Source organism: Antechinus flavipes, chromosome 4 (assembly GCF_016432865.1).
Source record: "Antechinus flavipes isolate AdamAnt ecotype Samford, QLD, Australia chromosome 4, AdamAnt_v2, whole genome shotgun sequence".
NCBI classification, from domain to species: Eukaryota; Metazoa; Chordata; class Mammalia; order Dasyuromorphia; family Dasyuridae; genus Antechinus; species Antechinus flavipes.
In genome coordinates, this window is record NC_067401.1 from 17,939,172 (window position 1) to 17,958,501 (window position 19,330).

The 19,330-nt window shown below is 40.9% G+C and overlaps 1 protein-coding gene across 1 annotated transcript in view; it reads left to right on the top strand.

Annotated features, from left to right (window-relative positions):
* EIF4H (eukaryotic translation initiation factor 4H) overlaps positions 1–10,432 on the top strand; it is a 33,156-nt gene extending 22,724 nt beyond the window's left edge. The window contains exons 3-7 of the mRNA XM_051991948.1: positions 106–170; positions 261–357; positions 1,725–1,784; positions 4,497–4,640; positions 4,928–10,432. Coding sequence (XP_051847908.1) covers positions 106–170; positions 261–357; positions 1,725–1,784; positions 4,497–4,640; positions 4,928–5,067 — 506 coding nt within the window. The 3' untranslated portion in view covers positions 5,068–10,432. The remainder of the gene's footprint in view (positions 1–105; positions 171–260; positions 358–1,724; positions 1,785–4,496; positions 4,641–4,927) is intronic.
* Positions 10,433–19,330: the final 8,898 nt, after the last annotated feature.

Sequence of the window (19,330 nt, forward strand, 5' to 3'; positions counted from 1 at the left end):
TGTAATATGGAGCTGGGTTTATTAAAGGATGAAAACAGGAAAGCTTACCTGTCCTCCCGGCATTAACCTATGAATACTGGTGTAAACTGGAAATTTGTCTTACAGGATTTTGCTATGTAGAATTCGATGAGGTGGATTCCCTTAAGGAAGCTTTGACCTATGATGGTGCGGTAAGTATATTTCCAGATTAATTTTGCCAAATTAGTTTTCTAGGACTTTTTCTGTGTGTGGTTAATTACACTGTTTCTCGTCATAACCAGCTGTTGGGTGATCGATCACTTCGAGTGGACATTGCCGAAGGTAGAAAACAAGATAAAGGTGGCTTTGGATTCAGGAAAGGTGGACCAGATGACAGAGGTGATTCTTTAAAAACTAACCATAAAAGCTTTACTTACAGAGCACTGAGTCAAATTATCTTTAGTTTTCTTTTAGATATTTTGATGCTTATTGGCAAGTTCTTGTAATGTATAGTAGGGATTAAAGTCTTTTTGTTCAGTTAGTAAACTTAAGTGCCTACTATATGCCAGCTATTATAGAGCAGCTAGATGGTGCAATAAATAGAGCAATAACCTGATGTCAGGAAGAATTGAATTCATATCTGGCCTCAAATACTAGCTGTATGGCCCCTGGGTAAGGCTCTTCAATACTAGTATGCCTTATTCCTCTCATCTGTCAAATGAGCTGGAAAAGGAAATGGCGAACCACTCCAGTATCTCTGCTGACAAAACACCAACAGGACTGATGAAGATATGGGTGTTCCTGAAAAAACTGAACATCAACAAATGTGCCAGGCACTGTGCTAAGTGCCGAGGGTACAAATAATGCGTTCCTTCCTTCTTCCCTCCCCCCCAAAAAAAAGAAAAAGAAAAAGTCTCTTGTCTTCAAGGAGTATAATTTATTCAAGGAAAGGGGTAGTGTTGAAGTGAGAAGTTCCAGAGTAGTGCGGCAAGTTAGAAATGAGATAACTGATCTGGGTTCTTTTCTTAGAGATTTGGAATTCATGGCTCTACCCTCCAGTCAGAGGGGTGGAGGGTGGGGATGAAGCTGATGAGATTTTTGCAGGCTAGTGAGTCTTCTAGAGGATGGGAAGAAGTCATCTTAGGTGCAATAGTAGTGCAATAGTAGTGCAATAGGTGAGAGATGGTAAAAATCTCTTCCCTTTACTTGGCCAGTCTCTGAGAGGAGACCATCCTGTAGAACCTGCCTATATAAGCAGGTTCACTCTGGCAGTCCTGCTGAGTCAAAGCCTTGCTCAGCTTAGAGTTTGAGCATGGTGTGACAAGACTGTGGTCTGACGACCAGGCTAGGCAAGCCCGGGGCAGCTAGCTTCTTCATCCTCTCTTGGTTTCTATAAAGGAGTGGTCATTTGGGGGAGGCTGCTATTTGTGGCAGAAAATAAAACAGCTATAATAGGGCAGTTGAACAAAATTAATGACTATCACTTGATTCAGTCTTGATGCAGGGCTCTCCATCCCATCATCCCCAAATCTGCAAGGAAGGAAAAGAAACTGACTTATTTCCTGGAATTGGGAAGTAAATGGCCAAGCATGATCCTTGGAATTATTAGCTAGTGCTCAGTTTTAGGATTTGGTTGGTTGGTTGGTTTCTTCCTGTTTTCAAAGTTGTACTGGACTTGATGAATTCTTGCCCTCATTTAGGGCAAACAATAAATACATAGTTAGCTCTTCGTTTCAATTTTGTTTTGTTTTTTTGTCTCTCCTCAGGAATGGGTGGCTCTCGAGAATCTAGAGGCGGATGGGATTCCCGGGATGACTTTAATTCTGGTATTAGATTTAAATTCTTACACTTAACCTGTTGCCTTTATATCCATACTCTTACATGTTTCTTGTCATTGGTTTCTTGGTGTGTGGGGGTGAGGGAAGCAGTGTAAACACTATCGACACATCTCACCAGAGGCCTTCCTTAAAGCTCATTTGGAACAAGCACCTGACTCTAGCTCTATTCTAGTTCCTGGGAGGCAGTTACCCAAATTGTTTCATTTTTTAAAATAATCCAGTCATCTCTATTCAGTAATGGGCTGAATAATTTCAGGATTAAAACCACCTCCTCCCCCTTTTTCCTATAATCCTTAGCTCAGAAATGAGCTTATCCATAAAAATGTAATAATGTAATGTAATATGAATCGACCAGTCTCTGGACTAAAACACAGCTTTTTTCTGAGCTTCTTCAAATGCAGAAGAATGGTCACCTTCTTGGTGGCAGCTGCAGCAGAAATGCCTTTTTCCTTTTAGCCAAAGTTTTCATGATGATGGTTTTGAAGTTGCTTTGATATCTAATAAAATTTCAGTATTTCCACTCATTGAATATACATGTAGCCCAAGTCTTTCCAAATGACTTATATATTATCTTGTTAGGGTAGACTTGGAATAAAAATTGATGGAGTTTGAAGAGACTTCTCAAAATTTTAAGTTGAAAATCAGGCAGCTCCTCCTCCACTAGATATACATCAGTTTAACTGCCCTCTGGCATACTCCATCTTTCCTAGCTCATAGAGCAAATTCACTGCTCATCACCATTCTGGAAATGTGCTATACCCCCAAAATGTACACAATGGCTCAGAGGCAAGGGCCAGCAGGCCCCTCTCCTTCCTATCCCAAGCAGGCCTTTTAGTGTTATTTTCTCTGAACATTTACTAAGCATACCATCTGTACCTTTTTTCTTGTCATTAATAAAATGTTAGATGGTACAGGGTCAAGATTTCTCAGGCACTCCGCTGTTGACCCTTCTTCCACCTTCCAGAACCACCTGACTGAATTAGTGACATCTAAACGAAAACGGCTTTGGGAAATGTTTTGCAGAAAACAACTCTACTGAATTCCCTTGGTTTTCTAGTATAGTAACTGTCCTTTAGGGCAGCTAAATGGTACCTGGAATCAGAAAGAGATTCAATTCCAATTCAGATCCAACTTTACAACTCTTATTAGATGTGGGACCCTGGGACAAACCATCTAGAGTGGTGTTTCCTTTATAGTCCATTTAAATAATACATGTTATAATTATGGCAGAAAGTGAAGGAAAGCTTGCTTAGTCTGTCATTTTCATAATCTCTTTGTATTTTCATAATTTTTCTTGAGGTCACCTGCTTTTGGGTAGTATGGGTAGGGATCTGTTCTCACTCTAGGGCACATGCCTATTAAAGGCATAAGGGATAGGAATGGCTCTTCAGTGTTTAACTCTTCAAAGAAATACTCATTTGGTTGTGTAATGATAATAACATTTGTTTAAGAAAATTGATCATGTTATTTTTATACCATGTTTTTAGATTATTTTTGCTGTAAATGAGAAACATGCTAATTTCACATTACTCAGAAACCTTTTTAAAATAATATTTGGTATTTTTGTATGTTGATGATTTGTGATCGAAAGATTCCAGAAGCGCTGCGAGTCCCTTAGCACATCTTCCATATAGGAAGCATTTCATATCTGATTTATAGAAAGAATATGACTTGCACTCAAATCTTAGTTTCTTAAAACTGTCCAGAAAATAACTATTCTGAAATGAAGTAAAAGCTGTAATGTATAATCTCTAAATTAATCCATTATTTTTATGAGAAAAGGCATTCTGTAGGAAAGCATAAAAGGTGTTGTATTTGACCTACAGAGTAGTTTTAAAAAACAAGAAACCTCAAAAGGTGCTTTGTGGCACTGGTTTTCCCCTTCTTTTTTCACACATTATTACCTATCAAAGGAAAGGGATTTACCCAAGCTTATGCAAAAAATACTCTTGAATTGGAGATGGTTTCCACAGTTTTGCATTGTATGGAGGGAGTGTCACTTGGTTTGTGGTGAAGCTCTCACTTTGCTGTTGACTTTTTCCTAGATTCCTGTTCTTTTGAAGTTTATCCTTCTTGAAACAACCTAAGGCTTGCTTGGGACCTCTCCCAGGAGCTGGGGTGCAATTACTCAGGACCCCATTGTCACTTTCCCTTTGCCTTTGTATGAGGACCAGTGGAGTAGTCACTAATTGGCAGAAGCTTCAGATTGGCTATTTTACTGCAGCAGCTTCAGTAGAGAAATCCAAAGTGCTAGCTTCTGGAGATGTAACTTAGATGCCTTCCTTAGAGTATCAGACTGCACTTGATGCTCATTTTCCATTGGCTTTGCATAGGTAAACTGGCCTAATGGATAGAGAAGCCACCTCTTGCACACAGGGAATTCTGGAAGTCTCTGAAACCTTTTTAGAGGATCTGCAAATTCTAATATAGTAGATGGTAAATAGAATCCACATAAACAAAAATTCTTTGAACAGATCTTCAATAATTTTTAATAGTTTAAAGGGATACTGAGAACCACTGATTTTAACAACTTTTGAAGAGAATGGGTCCCCAAGAATGTACTGACCTGCATAGGCAAAGGGAGTCTAGTTCCCTGAGATGTTTCTTGGCATTTCCCAGGTTCCATCCCTTCTAACCTCTGGGTGCACTTAAGGATGTGCTGGATCTGAGCAGCTGTCTGTTTCCCTCTCCGTTCTCCAGGCTTCAAGGACGACTTCCTGGGAGGCAGAGGTGGAGGCAGTCGCCCAGGCGACCGGCGAACGGGGGGTCCCCCGATGGGGAGTCGCTTCAGAGATGGGCCGCCCCTCCGAGGATCTTCAATGGACTTCAGAGAACCAACAGAAGGTATAGTGCTGATGGCAAATGGCAATTGCTGCCTGGTGCAAGTGGTGAGTCGTCTTAAGAACACAGCTCTTAAAGGAACTGCCACTCCTTAGTCAGATTTAAGAGTAAATCTCTTCTCTTCTCTCCTTTTAATGGGAGAAGCCTCCAACCGTTGCCACTCTCATGGAGCCATCTCAGAATCTGTAGTTTTTATTCTTAAGTGAAAGGATCTGGCACCAGGCTGTCGTGGTCATTTCCTGGCTGGAGAAAATCACGCTTTATAAATGCTGTTTTATTTATTTTTCCAGAGGAAAGAGCACAGAGGCCCCGACTTCAGCTTAAACCTCGAACAGTTGCTACCCCCCTCAATCAAGTAGCCAATCCCAACTCGGCTATCTTCGGTGGAGCCAGGCCCCGAGAGGAAGTGGTTCACAAAGAGCAAGAATGAGCTCGAGGTTGGGAGGGAATGGGGGGAGAATTACTGAGCAAGACAGCAGCAGAGTCATTACTCTGGACGTCAACCCTGCAGTTACCATTCCTGCCACCTGACATTTGTCCTCCTCCTTTCTTGAAACTGAAAACACACAGAGCTTGTGAATGCATGTCAGCTGTTAACAAGTGGTTTTTAGTACGTTCTTGGCTTTGCTGTATCTAGTGCCTGTTTTGTGCTGTTTTTTTCCCCACCGCCTTGGCCCTTTCCCTTTCCTCCTTCCCTCCCCTCCCCTCCCTGTTTTCCTCTTCGTTTTCGCAGCACGTGGTTTCTTGCAGATGAATGAAAGCTGCCGTCATCAGCAAGGGTGGGAGTTCCGGGGATGAGGTGCTGCTCCATTTTCCTCCTTAGCTTTCTCTGTTTTACTTTAGAAACACTGGTTAGACTTTGTTAAAACTCCAATATTGTTGCCTTTGGATTTTCCTCACTTCTCTTCTGACCTGCATGTTTGGTTCTGGATTGCTGTGGCTCCAAAGAAGCAAATAGGAAAGAACTCCCCACCAGGTTGGACCATCTGTTGACCTACATATAGAATTGGATGCCTTCTCTAAGGCTAGGGATCAAACACTGGCATAGTCCTTCCAACTAGTTCACAGATAGTTTTCTTTACCTCTCACCCCTCCCTTCCCCAATTCCTTCCCATAAACAGATATGATATGAGCAGAATAGGATCAAATTTTAAACTGTATGTATATGTATAAAATTGGGAAATGGGTATTACCTTAGACAATTAATTGGTTTCACTCCCACGGGTCTGTAGATCATATAGCTCTGCCCAAACCAAAATCCTTACTAGAGAACTCCTTTTATTAGGCAGATGAGAGGGTTGTGCTTTGTTTACAATCCGGTTTTAACTCAACTGGGATGAGGTGCTTTGGGGGCTTGCACAGAGGTGTGGGTCTGTGTCTATTTGAACATAAAAAACTGCTCATTGAGTCTTTGCTTTTTAAAAAAAAAATTATACACTTTTTTTTTTTTAAGTTTTACATGTTTGGTAAGTAACTTTTAAATGCAGGTTTATACAGATAAAGTTGACTTTGTGTTATGTTGGAAGGAGTGTAAAACTTACTACCCTTGGCCATATGTTTTGCATCTAGCCCCGGTATTTCCTTGTCCCCAAGTGTAAATAGTCAATAGTGAGATGCTGTGCTTCCCTTTATCATTTTTTGAAATGGGTCGGGAGAGCCGACCCTAGGATCTGGCGATGTTGTGTCTCATTCAGATTCGTCAAGAACCTTGAAACATCTCGTAGATGAACCTGTGCCTCTTAGAAAGAAGGCTCATCAGGGGAGAGTTTACTTTCTGCTTTCAAAAATGCTTGGGAAATTAAAAGACCAAACTTTAAGGTTGGGGATACCAGTAACTAGAAGGAAGCCAGCAGAGTCCGGGTTTCTTGGAAACCGTGGCCACTTAAGTCTTGGATGGTGGTATTGTTGACTCCCGATTCTTGGCTCCAGTTACTGTTATCTTTGTTTCAGAGTTACAGCAATTTACAGGACCCCTTCCTCCTCTTTCCTGCTTCCTTCTTCCTTTCCTCCCTCCTTCCTTCCTTCCACCTGTCATACTCTCTGCTCCTAAGATAAGAAACCATTTGTGTAACACCAACACGTAATCTAAGAAAGACATGCATTATGTGGTTGTAATCAAAACGGATGCTTTCAGATGACCTACTTACATCTTCAATGTGGAAAAGATTAAGAACAACAGCAACAAAAATCTCAACTTCTGGTTAATCCAGTTGCATTTTAAATGTGAGAATGGAATTCCAAACACTTAACCCATTCTGCTTCATGACAGAAAGTAAATTTATGGATATGGTATTTTGTGAATGATCTTTTAAATAAAAGAAAACCTTAAGTAATATTTTAATGCTGGTCTTTATTTATGGGTCTCCCTCAGTTTTTCAGCTGCTCACCATGGATTGATGCTGAAACTTCTGTTAGCTGGTTTATTTGAAAGAGAAGGTCCAATTTAAATGATTTATAACATTTATTGTGATTTTTACTTTGAAAAATGGAAGGGAAAAAAACCTTAATGAAAAATGGATTGCAAAGATAGTAACCGAGTCTCATTTCAGCTTTTTGTCCTCCCTCTTTGTCCCTTTTTTCTGAAGTTGGAAAAGAAGTTGTTTCTACCAGACAGAAACATAACCCTCAGATGTAGTCTGGCATTAGCTCTGGTCTGGAAAGTGCTAAGAAATTTTCATGATAGGAAGAAATTTCAAATCTGACTCATCTGGGATATTCAAAGAAAAACTTAACAGTTTGGGGTCCAGTTTTTTGCAACTTTTGTTTCAAGTTGATGGATCTCCTGGAAGGTCCCTGCAATATTAATTTTTAAAACTTAGCAGATACTAAAAAGCATTAAGCCTTGTTCAAATGGTCAGATACAGGAAGCAAAAATGGCCTTTTAGTTGGGGGGCCTTGGAGAACGTGGGTAGACTCTCGTGATGTACAGAGAAGGCACTATCTGTACAGATGCTTAGGACATTAAAAGTTCAGAGCAGGAAGAAATCTGGGACATCACGCTGCTCTTGTAAGGCAAGGCATAAGATTTCCTTCGCTTCACTTTTTCTAACCAGCTGATAGATTCCCTTACCACCCTTTCTTTCATTGCTCATTTTTTGACTTTGCTTTCCTGAGAAGGTGAAAGGCTTTCTGTGCCCTTAGGAAGGGCTACTTAAGTGAAAAAGATACATAATTAAGTTGACAATGAAAAGTTTGGGGAATTTTTTTTTAAGTAAATGAAAGAAAGATGACCCTTTCAACATGATCATTCTTAAAGGCAAAAATTTCCAATTTCCTTTAGTTACAGTATGAACTTTTAAAGTTCAAGACTGATAATAAATGTACCTCATCTAGAGAGAGTTGTTCTCGATGTAGGTTCTGTTTTCTAGCATCCTAACTGGAAAGCAGTCTCAGGGATCATGTGATCTTATCTCCCCCTTGTTTGATAGGAATGGAAAATGAGGTCCAGATTAAGGATGGGAACTGCTCATAGTCACAATAGTACGTACCACAAACTGGATTAGCACTTAGGTCCCTAGAGTCAGAAAGATGTTCAATACCAGAAAATAAGCAGCCTTCCAGTCAGTCTGATATCCTGAAACCAATTCTGTCTGGTTACTGGTAGTAGTAAGTGGGAGAACATTTTAGAAAAAGTTAAAGAATTGTGATGAATTCTATGTCAGTTATGGAACATTGGAGCTCCTGGAAAGGAATCCTTGGGTCCAAAGTCACTTAGGCCAAGACTCTTAAGTAGTCTAGTTTTGGGGCATCTCCTAATGGCCAGAAATGAGCCTTGAGTGTTTCTTGGTTCCTGGGTACAGGAAATGCTTTTACAAGATTACTTAATAAAGTGATTCTGGCTCAGGAAACTCCTTGCTAAACTAAAGAATACTCGTTTCTACTCAAAGCTTTGCAGTGGGAAGTAAAAATATTAATGTTATATAAACCAAAATCTTGGGGCGAAGATGCCAATTCTTGGGATGTTTCATGCTGCCCTCCCCCCCCCCCCCACTCCCCAAGACTTCAGTAACAGCAGTGGATTAAATTACCAATAGTTGCCATTTCATTCTGCTCTTCCTCTTGAGCTAAATTTAAAGTGCTACTGCTTAATGGTGTGTTGGTTAAAGTTCTTTGAATATAAATCTTAGAAACGTAGCACTTATCACTATCTGCCTGACCTAAATCCCCTTCCTCCAAGAGGCTACCCTGCCACTCTGGGCATTTGCCTTTTGTCTGTTATTCTGGAGCAATGACAGAATTCATTGAATTCCAGGTCCTAATAGGAAGTTCTTGATAAGCTCTTTCCTGACCCATGGCTAAAGAGTCCATCTAAAAGTGAGTATTCCAAAAGTAGCTTGCTTGTGGAAAGATTGGGGGTGGGGGAGGAGAGAGAAACACAGGTGGAAGGAGAAAGGGAAAAGATGGAGGGTTTGATAATGTATGAAGAGGAAGGAAGAAATTTGAAAGGTCAGGTTGAATTCAGGGTGCTCGGCATGTATCCTTTAGGAGACCGGTTGGGTACTTCCATCTTGTTAACACTTGAGCCTCCTAGGGAGGGAAAAAGATACAGAAAGTCCTTTGGCAATGTCCTCCTTGGGACTTGTTAAGCTGCAAGGGCAAGATCTTGAGAGAAATAGCAATGATGAGAAGCTGGATGATAACCCTAGATTCCCTGGCTACAAGTGAGACTGATTTCTCTCCCCCCACTTTGATAGATACAGATTTTGCAGCATGACGGGTCATATTTTGTACATTGTGCAGTTTCTGTATTATTTAAAGCCTCTACAATTTGGTATTGACATTTCCCTTTAAACTGATTTTTTTTTTTTTTTTTGGTGGAGGTAGTGGGGAAATCTGGACCTGGGGATTGCATTGAATCTTTCCAGTGAATCAATGAAGACTAGAAGTCCCTCCCCCCCAAGATTTTTTTATGTCAGAGGAACACTTGAACCCAGGACTGCATTTTTCCATGCCCCCTTCTCTCCAGTTCCCTATTTTACAAATAGTTGTCCTAGGACCAAGAATTACCCAGCATTCCTTAGGTTGGTATTTGAGCCATAATAGAGAAGGGTGACCAGGCTCCTCAGGACTTTTAAGAGAAGTGTTATTCGGTCTGTTTGCACATTCCCACAGCCAACAAACCTAATTGGAGAAATCCTCCCTCTATAGACATTTACCCAAATGCGGAGAAATGACTTCTCCAAAAGATGAAATGGGACAGGTGAGTAGATGCGGGTGGGGGAGAAGGTCATTAGCGTTGCCTTTAAAGGATCTTTGAACATTTTTCTTTTCTGAATGGCATTGACCAATTGAACGGGATCACAGATCCAGAGGTAGGTGGGTCCTAGATTGCCAACCTGGACCCATTGCATCATTTTACAAAAAAGGAAACGGACCCGAGAGTAATTGAGCGATTTTCCCCATGGTCACAAGCGGCAGACTGAGACTCGAACCCAAGTCATCTGATTGCAAATCCAGTTCCTTGCTGCCACATCCCCTTTCACCCCTTAGAATCCATAAGACTCTAAGGTGGTTGTCGCAGGACATTTGACTTCAGGCCAAACTGCAGATGAAGTTGTGTTTCTGTCTGGTACAGGAGTGGGCATTCTTTGTTTCTCACTATGTGAGGTTGGCAGGCTTTTATGTGTATTCCCAGCTTCTTAGAGCCTTCCTTTTGTGGATATTAGAAATTAATTGAACCAAAATAAATAGTACGTACCTCATTCTATAACCTACTGCTAGAGTTTCTCTTCTGTAACCAACCTGCATAATTTGTATCACTATTGAAAACAATAAAGTATAGTATTCCAACAGAAGAGGGCTCTTGGGTCTTTAATTTGGGAAATGGAGAGAATTGGTTCCTCTGCTAACTGTCTCCCTTTGAAGATAAGTTATTTTTAAAAGGAAGAACAATCACGACTCATTTGTTTTATGTGCCTGCAGGGAAGAAGTTCACATCTTGGTTTTTTCTTCAGATAAAACTTAACTCTTTGAAACACCAAGACTTTTATTTTGATGTTCTTATCTCATCTTGGTTCTCCTCGCGTTACTTCCTACTAAAAGATATGGAAAGTGGCAGTAATTTTTATTGGTGTCTCGGTTCTGGAACATGAATGGGGGGATCTATGCAGTGATGACAGTAATGGGCTGTGGTGCTTTTGAAACCTGACAGCTCATCCTCCCTACATTAGTACCTCCCTTTTGAGATTACCATCCATCTTCTCTATAAATCTTGTTATATACGAGTTATTTACATGCTCCAACCCATTATTAGAATGTGAGCTTTCTTGTGGGCAAAGATAGTATCTGTATTCCCAGCCCTTAGCACAGCTCCTCACTCATAGTGGGCTCCTAATGAAGGTTTAATGACTTTTATATGTGCCTTGAGGTCTTGTGTCACATTTTTGTAGTTTTTCTGTCCTCCCACTGTTAAGCTACTGTTCTAATTGAGCAATCCTCAGCTTCTGCATTGGGGGTGCAGTTATAGAGCTGGAAGGAAGCTTAGAGATCTTTAGTCTGATCTTGCAGATGTGGAAACTGACCCAGGGGATGTGTATCTTGGCGAGCACACACAAGTAGTGTTTGAGAACGATGACTTCCATTGGAAACGCATTTCACATTTTGCAAATGGCTTCCATACTCATCTCCTTGCATCCTCGGATCTTGTCTAAGAGGAAGGATGATGCTATGGGATCTTGAGCCTTCTAAGGCCTGCCCTCTGAGGCTGCTGAGGATCTTTCCTAATAAGCTTTTGGAACTTTTGCTTTTCCCTTAAAGAATTCCTTCACCTCCAGATAGATGGAGCTTCTTCCTGAACTCCAGCCATCTTTAAATTGTGTAATTCAGGCAGAGATTCTAGAGATAATCCAGCCCTCTAATATCTCAATAAACATGATAAAAAGCAGTCCTGGGAGCCACAGGGCCTGGTTTGCCTTCTGCATCAGTGTTTTTAAATACAAGATCCTTGTCAGAATGTATTAGGAAAGAGTTGGCTGTTACTTGCTCTTAGACTGGCTTTAAAGTTCTTTTACCTAGATAATAGGATCATGGATTAAGGTGGGGCAGTGGATAAAGGGCCGAGCTGGAAGGCTTCTTTTCTTCCTCAGTTCAAATCCTGCTTCAGACACTAGCAGGATGACTCTGGGCTAGTCATTTGACCCAGACTACCTCTCCCAAAATTTATTTTGATTAACTACATTTCCATGTAATTGGTTTTCTTTGTAATCTTACGACTGGATGTGAGGGATTGGGAAGAGAGAAGAAGGTGAACCTGAGAAAGTAGAAAGATGCTTGCCAGAATGAGGGAGGAGTGAAGGATGATGGTATTTGGATGGGGAAGTTGAGTTTTAAGAGGAAGCAGGAAGAAGTAGCAGAGACACGGACTGGCCTCTGGGCATCTTCTGAAGAGTCCTGGTTCTGCCTCTAACTAGTTCTGTGCCTGGTGACATTGCCTCAGTTCTTTCTCTGTAAAATGAGATGTTTGGGACCAAAGGACCTCTCTTCCCTTTTAGAACACCTAACTCTTTTCGAGGCTCAGCTCAAGGAACTCCTTCTACAAGAGACTTTTCTTTGTTCTCTCCATCTTGCTCCCCCAGAAATCATTTTGTATTTATTTTCTATTATCTGATCTGCATACGTCTTGTTTCCCCTTTGTAGGAATAAGGTCCTTGAGGGCAAAAATCTGTTTTTAGTTTTGCTTCTGTATCTTTATTACTTAGTACAGTGCCTCACATATTTTTTGTTTTGTTTTGGGATGGGTTTTTTGGTCAGAACCTATGATTTCATCCATAAGGGAAACTCCCTGTATGGAAACCCTCTCTACATGCAGATTGGCAACTTCTTGGAGAGTTGATCAAACACTACTAAGTTATACTATCCCAAAGGGAAATATATTGAGGACTCATTCCATCAAAAAGACTTTATCTGACCAAAACTGCTCTAAACTCGAGCCACTTTCCCCTTGAAAACGAGATAAGGTGAGATCTTTCAAGACAGTTGTGAAAATCGAGTAAGGCTTCATCTATTTCAAAGTTTGAGTAGGCCTGAAGGACTTTAAGCATTAAATCAAGGGCATACTTAAAGTGTCTCCTCCCTGCTATTCTCCTAAGGACATACTTAAAGTCTTCTCCCTGTTATCCTCCTAAGGGCATACTTAAGCCCCCTTCTTGCTATCCTCCCTATTTCGACCAAATATGGGCAACTGTGTACTTATTGGTCAAGTTCAATTTCTTGGGTAGTTCGTGTATTTAGAATGTAAGATCCTCAGCAATAAGGATGAGGGTCAGTGGTGGGAGGGGAATTTGCGTTAGGGATTAAAAGCCTTGACCCTGCCCCCTACGGTGCTTCCTCCCTTCGATCTGTCTCCTTTTTGGGTGGGATGCCCGATTCTCATAAGAATGTATGATAAACTTTGCTTTGCTTCTAGAGATCTCTCCAGTCTTTTTTTTATTAATGGTTTCTGACCCACACACCCTGATCTAGTAGTAGAATGTGTGAGGCGATGTTTTGTTTCAGCTGTTATTACTAGATATATACTATGTTAGTAAAATACTCCTTTGTAAAAGCTAATTAAGTAATTTACAGCACACCAGTGGGTACTTACAAGTTATAGTACCAGAAATACTACCCCTAATCCTTCAGGGTTACTCCTAGAACCTTGCAGAGTCATGGTAGCAGCATCCTGGTGGTTCAACCTGCTAAAAAGTATGAGGACTGGGGAGAGGAAGGAGGCAGGGCATTGACACAGAGATTAACCATATTTTGTGTTATGCTGATAAATTTTTTAGGTGGTGGTGGGGAGATTGGAAGTTTTTTTAGCTTTTTTTACTTAGCATTTTACTTTTTCCACCTCCATGTAAAGATAGTTTTTCTACATTCATCATTGTAAGATTTGAAGTTCCCAATTTTTCTCCCTTTTTCTTCCTCTCCGCCTCTCCAAGAGAGCAAACAATCTGATATAATTTAAACGTGTAATCATTTTAAGCATATATCCACATTTGTCATGTTGTGAAAGAAGAAACAATAAAAGAGAAAAACCACGAGATAGAAGAAAACAAAAAAAGTGAAAATAGTATGCTGTGATCTGCAATCAAAGGCTGTAGTCCTTTCTCTGGATGCGGATAGCATTTTCCATCCCGAGTCCCTTGGAATTGTCTGGAATCATTGCATTGCTTAGAAGAGCCAAGTCTATCAAAGTTGATTCATTGCATAACGTCGCTGTTTCTATGTACGGTGTTCTCCTGATTCTGCTCACTTTGCTCAGCATCGGTTCACGTAAGTCTTTCCAGGTTTTTCTGAAATCGGCCCATTTGTTGTTTCTTATAGAACAATATATTGGAATATATGTTGGTTGACCTTAATGGATTTTTTCCTTTCTTCTTAAACACACACACACACACACATACACAATAGTTCTTTCAGGGAAGGGAAGGGGGAAGATACAGGAAAAAAATCTAGGTGTTATTTTTTAAAAAGAGAGCCAAAAAATATATTTAAATAGAAATGATTGCGATTTTGTGTCCTGTGGTTTATTGTAGTCAAAAATTGCTAAAAAAGAGACTCCAGTCTTCTGTCCAGCTGTAATAACTTAAAAACAACTGGCTACATAAACAAACCAAGATGTGAGCAGATCCCTGACACTTTTACCTACAAGAGCCATCGACAATAATATACATATATTGAGTCTGACTGCTTTCTGATTTGGAGTTATCATTTTGTCCCACCAGGTGGCAACAGTGGGAAGATGCCCATTTTAAGCCAGTGTCATTTGTAGCCGGTGGCCTGGAGTCCCGAGACAATATCATTGACTATAGACTCTCAGATAGTCTTACGCGACATTTAAAAGGTTCGAGAAACATATTTTCTGGGTAATTATTTTATTAATAATGTTAACGTTTTATTAATAAAAAGAAAGGTCATTTGGCTGTCTCTCGGACCAAAAACAAATCCCAGTGGTGGGCTCTAGATTTATATGCCCTTGGAAGAGGGGGTGTTTCTGAGGATGGAAATCTACTCTGATGGTTAATAATGAATGAGAATGAATATTACACTGAGAGATGGAACCATTCCTAATGAAGGACTGGGGGTGGGGGGAATGTAACTTTGCCCAAGGCTGGGCAATTTCGAAGTAAATGACAATCTAATCAAGGAATTCAATCCCACTGGAACCGGAGTAGATCACAATGGCAAAATTTTATTAGATAAGATGGTCTAGGTGGGGTAAATTTGGCAAAGGTCAGTAAGGTCCTTCAGAAGTCGGGCTTTGAACAAGGAAATCGGAGAAAAGCCTTGATCTTTCCCATAATTGGTTACTGATAAATATTTCAGTGAGTTGGCAGAGCTGGTTCCAAAGGAGGGAGGGAAGGAATGAAGAAGTAAAGGAAGAAAGAAGGCATGGAGGGAAGGAGAAAGGAAAGAAGGGAGGGAAGAAGGATCATCACGGAACAAAAAGACACAAAGAGAGCACAAGACTGTCCAACAGGAAGCATAGGGAAATGTTACTATTACTTTAAGTTTAATATACACTTTAAAAACCACATAGAATATTTCAGTTATATACAAATTTTCAGTTCTTTGTATATAGAAATATTCAAGTCTGTTGGTAACTCATTAAGTTCATAAAATGTGGGACGCGAAAACCCTAACTCAAATTGACTATGTGTAGTTCAGAAATGGTGAGGGGGGTCACCATTTAATTTTTTAAAAAGCTGGAGAGAGCTCTAGAAGCAAAGCAAAATTTATTATACATTCTAGAGAGAAGGGCATTCCAGTCGGCAAGTAGGAGATCTAAGGGAGGAAGCACGTTTGGGGGCAGGGTTAACACTTTAATTCCTAATACCCCCTCCCACCACTGACCCTCATCCTCATTGGCTCAGGATCTTACATTCTAAACAAGGGAACTACCCAAGAAATTGAACTTGACCAATAAGTACATAGTTGCCCATATTTGACTGAAATGGGGAGAAAATGATGTCATGGGATAATAGCAGGAAGGGGATTAGGTATGCCCTTATATCCATGCTCAAAGTCCTTCAGGCCTATGCAAACTCTGAAGTAGATGAAGCCTTACTCGATTTTCACAACTGTTGTGAAAGATCTCACCTCATTTCGTTCAACTAGTCAGAGACGTGTCTCTAGATGCAAACAGAAAGTTCCTCTGTTTGATTCTCACAAGAAGCAGGGTGGTCCCAACGCCAGAAAATCTGGAAAAGGGAGGCCACTTTACAGAAGCAAGAAGCAGGGTTATATGGCCAAAAACCACAGAAATCCCCCTAACCCTCCCCACTTCTGTTCACCTTTAGAATTATTGGCTATCTCTGTTCTTGTTGCCTCATTTGTCTCCTGTAGGCAGGTGAGTCTCTACATGGAACTGGGAGTCCTGGTTGGATAAATATGCAAGAGGGCCTAGGTTGAGCAATTAGGCAAGGGGGGGCTGGATTACTTCAAAGATAAGTAATCAGGGGCAGCTAGATGGTACAGTGGATAGAGCACCAGCCCTGAAGTTAGGAGGATCTGAGTTCAAATCTGATCTAAGACACGTAACACTTCCTAGCTGTGTGACCCTGGGCAAGTCACTTGCCTCAGCAAAAAAAAAAATAATAATAATAATAATCAAGCAAGAGGGGCTGGGCTAAAAGTATTCCAAATATTTCTGCTAGGTTGGCAATTAAGCAAGGGGAGCAAGGGGTCTGGATTATTTCAAATATTTCTGCTGGTTGAGCAAGATTTGCTCCTTTCTGTAACTCAGATAATTAAACAGAAGCTTGGGCCTAGGGTCTGGACTACTTAAGTTTACTGTTTTGAGAAGTTCTCAGTTTCTTGTCTCAATAAAATGAAAAAAAAAAAAAACAAAATAAGGGCTATGGAAAGTTCCGGCCTTACCTTTTGGATCCCTTTCATCCTTCCCTCCGGCAGTGGCGGCTGCCTTGAGATGCCCATGGTGGGGATCATCAGCTTCTGCTCACCTCCTGGGCAGGTCTAAGTCTGAGTTCCCATCCCCTTTCTTCTGTTTTTCTCTTTTCTTCCTGAGCCCAAATGCCCAGTGTCCTGGGAGCTTTCCTTCTTGCTAGTTCCCTTGTAAGTCTGTGAGTTCGGGATTTGGGCTTCAGTGGAACAGAGAGGAAAGATTTGGAGGAGATGGCAAAGTCCAGCAGGACTCGGCCAACCTGGCTTCCAATCTGGCTCTTCCTACTTACCTCAAGTGTGGCCTTGGGAAGTTACTTCTCCCAGAGTCTCATTTTCCTTCTCTATTAAATGAAGACTTTCTGAGGCACCAACATGGAACAGTGGATTGAATGCTGGTCCTAGAGTCAGGAAAACCTGAGTTCAAATCCAGCCTCAGGGAACTGGACAAAGGTCTGTCTCAGTTTCCTCAACTGTAAAATGGGTAATTATAGCAGCTGTCTCTTAGGGTTGTTGTGAGGATCAAATGAGACAATTTTTAAAAATAATAATAACTTTTTATCTTTCCAAATTTCTATTTCTTTTTTTTTAAAATAATAATTTTTTATCTTTCGAAATACATGCAAAGATATTTTCAACATCCACCCTTGCAAAACCTTGTGTTCCAAATTTTTCTCCCTCCCTTTCCACCTCCCCCATCCCCTAGACAGCAAGTAATCCAGTATAAATTACATATGTGCGATTCTTCTCAACATATTTCCACATTTATCACACTGCACAAGAAAATCTGGATCAAAAGGAGAAAAAAGTGTAAGAAAAACAACAAAAAAGGATATGTTGTCATGTTGTCATCCACATTCAGTCTTCATAGTCCTCTCCTTGGATGAGGATGGCTCTTTCCATCACCAGTCTATTGAAATTGCCTTGAATCATGAAATGAGGAAATTTTTAAAGCACTTAGCACCCCTATTCCCTGGCTGGGCCAGAGCTCCAGATTTCATGAGCAGTCCCACCAAGTTGCCTCGGAAGTGTCATCCACCAACATATATATCCACACAGGTCTGCCAGGCCTGGGGGTATTTGTGCCTCCTGTCATTATAGTGCAGTCTCTCCTGAGACCTGCATCTTGCCCCTGGAGTCTGTGTTGTGGGATGTCCTAAAAAGGAACCTTCTGTCTCAGTAATGATATAAACATTTCCCCAGAATTACTCCAGGTTTGGGGTAAAAAGCCAGGGTGAGAGGCCCTTTATAGTCAAGCTTTATGATCCCAAAGATTCTCAGATTACTGGAGACTCATGGGCACCATGAATAAATATAAGGAAAAGATAAATTCCTTTAAAAATAGGTAAACTAGGTAAAGATCCATAAAATGAGGTCCAGGTTGCGTTTTATAACACTCAAAGTCACATAGCTAGTGTTGTCAAAGGTAGGATTTGAACTGTGGTCTGCTGATCCAAAGTCAGTGTTTATTTTCCCTCTGACTTTTTTGGAAAATGCCATACATATCCAGAGAGACAACTATGGAGACTGAATTTCCACCTTTTTTGTTGTTGCTATTGTTTGTTTGCTTCCTTTTTTTCCCCTCTTTCTCATGGTTTTTTTCCCCCTTTAATCTGATTTTTCTTGGGCAGCATGACAAATATGGAAATGTTTAGAAAAATGGCCCATGTTTAACCTATTGCTTGCTGTCTTGAGAAGGGGGAAGAACACTAGAGTTTGCAAAGAGTCTTTGTGTATATTTAGAAAAAATAAAATACTATTAAAAATAACGATCTCATTTTAATTTTTGTATTTCGATCAATATTTGGACAGTGCTTGCTTGGAAGAGTCACTGATCTGGATTTAAATCCCTGCCACTTAACGGCCTTCAGGGGGACCTCTGCTACTGTTGTCCATTGTCCTCTCTGCCATCAAATTAAACATCCTAAAGCTCAGGTCAGACTTCAGCACCCCTCTGCAATTCAATAAAGTCCAGGGGTTCCCTATTTCCTCCAGGGCTTTTAAAGCCTTTGATCTGCCAGCCCCCTCTTATCCTTCCAGCCATGTTCTTACCTCTCTCCCTTTTACACACTCTAGGATCCAGCAGAATCCTCCTATAAGACCCTCAAGGACCTCCCAACTCTGAGCATGCTTGGACTCCTAGATCCCCTCCCATCCCTGCCTCCTCATTGCCCCAGTTTTCTTCAGGTTCCAACTAAAGTCCAATCTCGGCAAGAAGGCCTTAGCCTTAATACTGTCTCCTTGATGTGTGGTGTGCTGCTCACCCAATAAATCTCTGGGGTCTCTCCAGGCTTCTCATGAGAAGCGGGCAGTCTCTCACACCATATGGAGAGGAGGTAGAAGTGAGGGCTCTGAGCACAGAGAGAAGGGGCATTTATAGAATTGCCCAGACACAATCCTGACCCTCCCCACTGGCTCGTCCTCATGGACTGAGAATGGGACCTTACATTCTAAGCACGAAAACTTCAATGAATGAGGAGGGAACACGGAGATTCAAATTTAAACAAAACCATTCCTGAGACACGTGCTTTCAAGATATGAGAAATAAGGGTTGAGTCAGTGGCCTCTACACCCTCCCAGACCTGCTCCCCCTCCCCATATCCTGGAAACCATTTGCCAATGAGGAAAGGCAAGGGAAAGATCCCATATTTAGTTAAATTATAATTTGTCCTTTGAAGAAGGTGTAATTTCATGAGTGTGGACCACAACATAGCATTTCTACTCTTTCTGTTATTGTTTGCTTGCATTTTTCTTTTCCTTCTCAGTTTTTTTTTCTAGATCTGATTTTTCTTGTGCAGCAAGATAACGGTAGA